Raw genomic sequence first — 5,000 nt, 5'->3', positions numbered from 1 at the left:
CTTCCTACAACAAGATGTGTTTAGCGGTGTGGTGGAGCTCAGGTAAGTCAGACCTTCTTTGTTGACGGTGAGGGGGATGTGGTGGACAGTCTGCAGCTTCACACAGGAGTTGGTCAGCATCTGCAACTCCATGGAGGTCAGAGACACACTCTTGAAGCCTGCCAATGAAAATCAGGAAAAAAGGCCCAGGCCAAAAATCAGTGGTGCACACTTAACATCAAGGACATCAAAGGCATGGAGCTACGAATTTAGCATTGCGTGTCTACAGGCAGGCTACACCAGACACAGAACTCAAGTGTTCTGATAGCAGAGCGTTAAAAATAGATTTAGAAGACTTGGGTTTTTTTCAAATGTATATGCTACTATCACATCTGGTGTAGCCAGTTCCAATTGATTATAGTGGAAGCTAACTGTTGCAGCAAACTCTCCGTGAACGGAGTGCTTCAGTCATGTGCATGGTGTAGCCTGCCTGTTAGTCTGAAACTTTCAATGAGCTTGAGGTAATGTTAGCAGGGCAGGGGTTAGTGTTAATGGGGTGCTGTACTGCAGTCAGCCTGTTCTGAAGGTCACCAGGGTCACCTACATTTCTTCTGCTGGTCCCGGATCATCTCTTTCCACTCCACCCGCTCATAGTCAGAGGATATCAGGAACATGTAGCCCTGAAACACACAGAATCACTAAAGGCATTAACACTAAATACCATCAAATACCATCTAATAACATCTAATATCATCTAGTAACATCTAATAACATCTAATATCATCTACAGTAGTAACCAGGCTTGTGCAAAATTCCAGAATTGAATTGAAACTCTTCAATTCTTGAATTTCACTTGCATTTCAATTGAGGTAGCAAACAGGAAGCAGAATTGCAATTCGAATGGTGCACAACCCTGCTAGTAACATCTAATAACATCTAATAACATCTTTGTGTGTGCCCATCTACAAGACTGGAAATGTAAGATGAGGGAAGGAATAGAAACAGGTACAGTAGATAAGTTTAGACCCTGACGAGAGATAAGAGACATAGCAGGGTTGCGGTGAACCCTGCCAGTGATTCAGAGGTAGTGTGTGTGTGTGTATTTGTGTGTGTGTGTGTGTGTGTGTGTGTGTGCGCACTGTACCTTGCCACTCCTGTTATGCAGCCGCAGGGGCATGTTAGGGGAGGTGAGCAGCAGCAGAGACTCCTGTTCAGACAGTTTCTTCCGCAGACGCTCCATCACCTTCGAGCTTTTGTTTCCTCTCTGCTAAGACACACACACACACACACACACAGAGAGAGAGAGAGAGAGAGAGAGAGAGAGATAGAGAGAGATACAGAGGCAGGGAGAGAGAGAGAGGCAGAGAGATACTGTGAGGCAGTGCATTTAACCTTGGCCCAGATGAAGTTTCTAGAAATTCCTACTACTGGTGCTACGGCAGCCTACTAGGGTCACAATGTCCCCCTGCAGAGCGTTGTGTGAGTGTGAATACCTTCTCCCTCTGGATCTCGCTCTTCAACGAGGAGATCTTCATCTTCATGGCCTCCAGCTCCTCGTCCGGCACCTGAGGGATGGGCAGTGGCTCGGCCTCGTCTGACGCCTGGAAGGTCAGGTCAGACAGCGGGATGTACCACTTGGAGTCATACTGCTGACTCTTCCTACAGGGGAAAGAAGAGGGAGAAGGTGAGAGCATGGAGAGAAAAAAATAAATGAAAGGAGGAAAAGGAGTAAATGGAGTGAAAACAGAGTAGGTTATTATAAGTGCAGGCAACAACAGTTGGAGACATGGGGTATAGAAAGAGAATGATGTACAAGTCAGAATGAACAAGAAAATGAGATGAAGAAAGAGCGAAAACTTATTAGCTATTACACTGCAGGAAGATGAAATATTGAAAAATGTATGGTTGAAAAAAGGCAATCTAGGAAGCACAGAGTACCCAGCAGTGGTTCAGATGGGCAGAGCAGTGCAGAGCAGGGCTCATATCTTATCAGATCCATGAGAGGCCGCCAGACAGCACTCGCTGATCAATACAGCCATTCAGGGGCCCGGGCGCGTGTGGCCGAAATAGAACAACTTCATAATAAAGGGTAACATTTGCCACGAAGCGGCTCTCAGATGATTCGAGATGAAAATAAACATGACGCAGGCCACCGGGGATGACGAAAGATGAATTGGAAAACAGACAGACAGGGTGAGAGAGGGCAAAGAGCAGGGGCGACGGGGGCCTCGGATGTGTAAAGGATGCCCGAGAGAAAGAGAGACAGTCACAGAGCTGATAGATATACAAAATACAGGGGGCGCTGTGGCGCAACAGGCTACAGCGCCCGTACCATGTACGGGTCCAAGTGCCCACGGGGACCCAGGTTCGAATCCGACCTGTGGTCATTTCCCGACCCCACCCCATCTCTCTCTCTCCCACTCGCTTCCTGTCTATCTTCACTGTCCTATCCGAAAAAAGGCAAAAAGGCCAACAAATATACTAAAAAAAATATATCATATATATATACAGATAGGTACAGCTGAGATTCATGTTCAAATGAGACGTGTGATGTCAGAAGCAGAGCAAGAGTGAGAGAGAGAGGATAGAGTGGGGGGGGGCGCCTTTTCTGGCCTTACCCTCCGATCTGCTTTTTCAGCTTGGCACAGAGCAGCAGGTCGGTGAAGAGGAAGACGTGACGGAGTTTCCGCTGCCCCTCCACCAGCTCCACCATGAAGCTGTCCTTCAGCAGCTGCCGGCTCTGCAGCACAGCAGTGGGCAGATGGAACACGGTCAGTTATCTGATCTCTGTTATGAATACAGCCCCAGCTCTCCACACAAGACACAGTAAAGCAGCAAAACACAGATGGCCTTGCTGTTAGCATTAATGATAGCACAAGTTATGTTAATAATACTCAGTATTGTAATATTATAATGTATACTTTTAGAGCAACAAAACTGTATGAGGAGGACATTTATGTCACCCAAAATCTAGTATTAAATTGAGAGGAATCTGATACTATCCAAGGTAGCAAATCTGCTTGATTATGAAAAGTATAAATTCACCTGATTCCACTGAACATTCCACTGTAGACTAGTCTCAGAACAAATACATAAGGTCAACCAATGGTTAAGTGATGTAATATTAGAAATATAGATGTGCTGAACATAAACACACCTCTACAAGAAGGATAAGAACACAGAAGTTAATCTGCTGATAAGACCACAAACCGCATGTTTCTTTTAAAAGGCCCATCTTTCAAACGAGTCCTCTTTTTGCAACAACATGTTTCAAATCATGCCTGCAGTACAAATACTGAACACCAGTAGGCAGTAACGTTGCACAGATTCTTAAAAAAGAAAATGTCCCTCTATCTTCAGCAGCTATCTCAGCTGAGAGCATTATTGTGTCTCCTGGGTAGACCTGAAGGCCCATGAGGTGTGTGCTGTGAAACAGGTGAGACACGTCTCTGCTCATCAGGCATTATGCATTCAGGGTAATAGCTGTCGAGCCCTCAGCCAGAGTAGAACGTGTGAGAAAACAGCCCTGGGCACGCTCACACAAACACAAACACGTGTGCAAATAAACAGTATACACTAACACATGCAATCACACACATGGACCAGAGACACACGGAAACACATACATGCAAACACATGCGTGTGCACACACGCATACGCACACACCTACACACACACACACACACACACACACACACACACACACACACACACACACACAGACACAGAGGGATTTAAATTGCCCCAGGGCTACAGATCACGCTCCATCACCCCCTTCTGACCCATGATGACGCATCGCCGGTATGTGAGGCAACAAAAGAAGACATCTGCAAGAGGCTCGTCCAATCACAGGTGCACGTTAAGGCACAGCGTCTATTGTTCCCTAGCCTGCCTGTGGATTGGGAAGCCTATTACTCGCATGCATTGTGCTAACATCAGCACTGTGGTATGCTGGTCACAGTGCCTCTCTCACACACACACACACACACACACACACACACACACACACACTCACACACACACACACAGTTAGAATACACTTTGCTTTCAAAGCACTCTCCTTATTGGGTCCTCCTCACCTGCCGGCTTCAGACCAAGATAGTTGTAATATCACACACAAGGCAGCGAAGAAATCACACACACTACCCCGTTGTCCCCGTCTCCCACACACACACCCACAGCAACGGCCGCCCTTTATAATCTCCTCATCTTCTGTCGTCTGCATGAACGACGGTTTTGAGTGAGACAACCAGCCCAGCCAGGCGGCCCCCCTAATAGACAGCAGCCTATGGGCACGGCGCGGCTCATCTCTCCCCCAGCGAGAGAGGCCCTCTGCTGGGTCAACAGCTGCCTCGGCCTGCGCCACTCCTGGAGCTCCGCTCTTCCACTCGCCGCGGGAGCGGCTAATGAGACATTTCTATTCCAAACAGCGACTCGGCACATGACGGCCCCCAGAGCGAATGGCTTCCTCTACATCTCTGATGACAGGTTTGTGCCATTAAATGGTTTTTTTTTTTTTGGCTCATCTTTTTTTTTTTACAACCTGCCAGCCGTAATGTATTTCTGTTGTCGTGCAGCACAGTGGCAGAATTTTTTGAGCGGTCGAGGTGGAATTCATCAAGCGCCGTGTGTGTGCCAGCTCTTAATGGGGACATACTCACTCAGATGGTTCCGAATGAGATCTGCTCAGCTCCGAGCAAACACGGGAGCCCACTGAGCCGAAAATGGCTGAACACAAAAAGGCAAGTGCCAGTGCAAATGCCAACCAGAGGGCACAGCCACGCTGACTGCCCCACGCTGCCAGTTGGTCATTACGCTCCCACTTACATTGGCTGGCCCGATAGCCTGAATAACGCAGCCTGGATATTTGACCGTGATCTGACCTCATAACCTAACCCCCACCGCTGCTTATCAAATACAAATAGAAAATGTCCTTTGTTATCAAACTGACCCCGTAACCCTGGCCATACTGTTAGTTATCAGTTACGATAACATAACTCCTTTGTTCGTCATTTCCTGCA

The 5,000-nt window shown here is 47.4% G+C and overlaps 1 protein-coding gene across 3 annotated transcripts in view; it reads right to left on the bottom strand.

Moving 5' to 3' along the window:
- Positions 1–5,000, bottom strand: part of bcr (BCR activator of RhoGEF and GTPase) — a 90,635-nt gene that overhangs the window by 16,604 nt on the left and 69,031 nt on the right. For 2 of the 3 annotated variants that reach the window (XM_076284771.1, XM_076284772.1), the window contains 5 exons: positions 2,598–2,719; positions 1,473–1,638; positions 1,124–1,243; positions 584–659; positions 54–158 (listed from right to left, as the gene is read on the bottom strand). In XM_076284771.1, the coding sequence (XP_076140886.1) occupies positions 54–158; positions 584–659; positions 1,124–1,243; positions 1,473–1,638; positions 2,598–2,719 (589 nt within the window). Of the gene's footprint in view, positions 1–53; positions 159–583; positions 660–1,123; positions 1,247–1,472; positions 1,639–2,597; positions 2,720–5,000 lie in introns of all 3 variants that reach the window. The other variant, XM_076284770.1, reaches the window with a different exon arrangement.

This window comes from Alosa pseudoharengus, unplaced genomic scaffold (genome assembly GCF_046254945.1).
Source record: "Alosa pseudoharengus isolate Yale_2024_CS ecotype anadromous, Long Island Sound unplaced genomic scaffold, YU_APseudo_1.1 YU_APseudo_1.1_scf_14, whole genome shotgun sequence".
Classification (NCBI taxonomy): Eukaryota; Metazoa; Chordata; class Actinopteri; order Clupeiformes; family Clupeidae; genus Alosa; species Alosa pseudoharengus.
The sequence above is the reverse complement of the archived record's forward strand: the minus strand, read 5'-3'. Positions and strand labels throughout refer to the sequence as shown.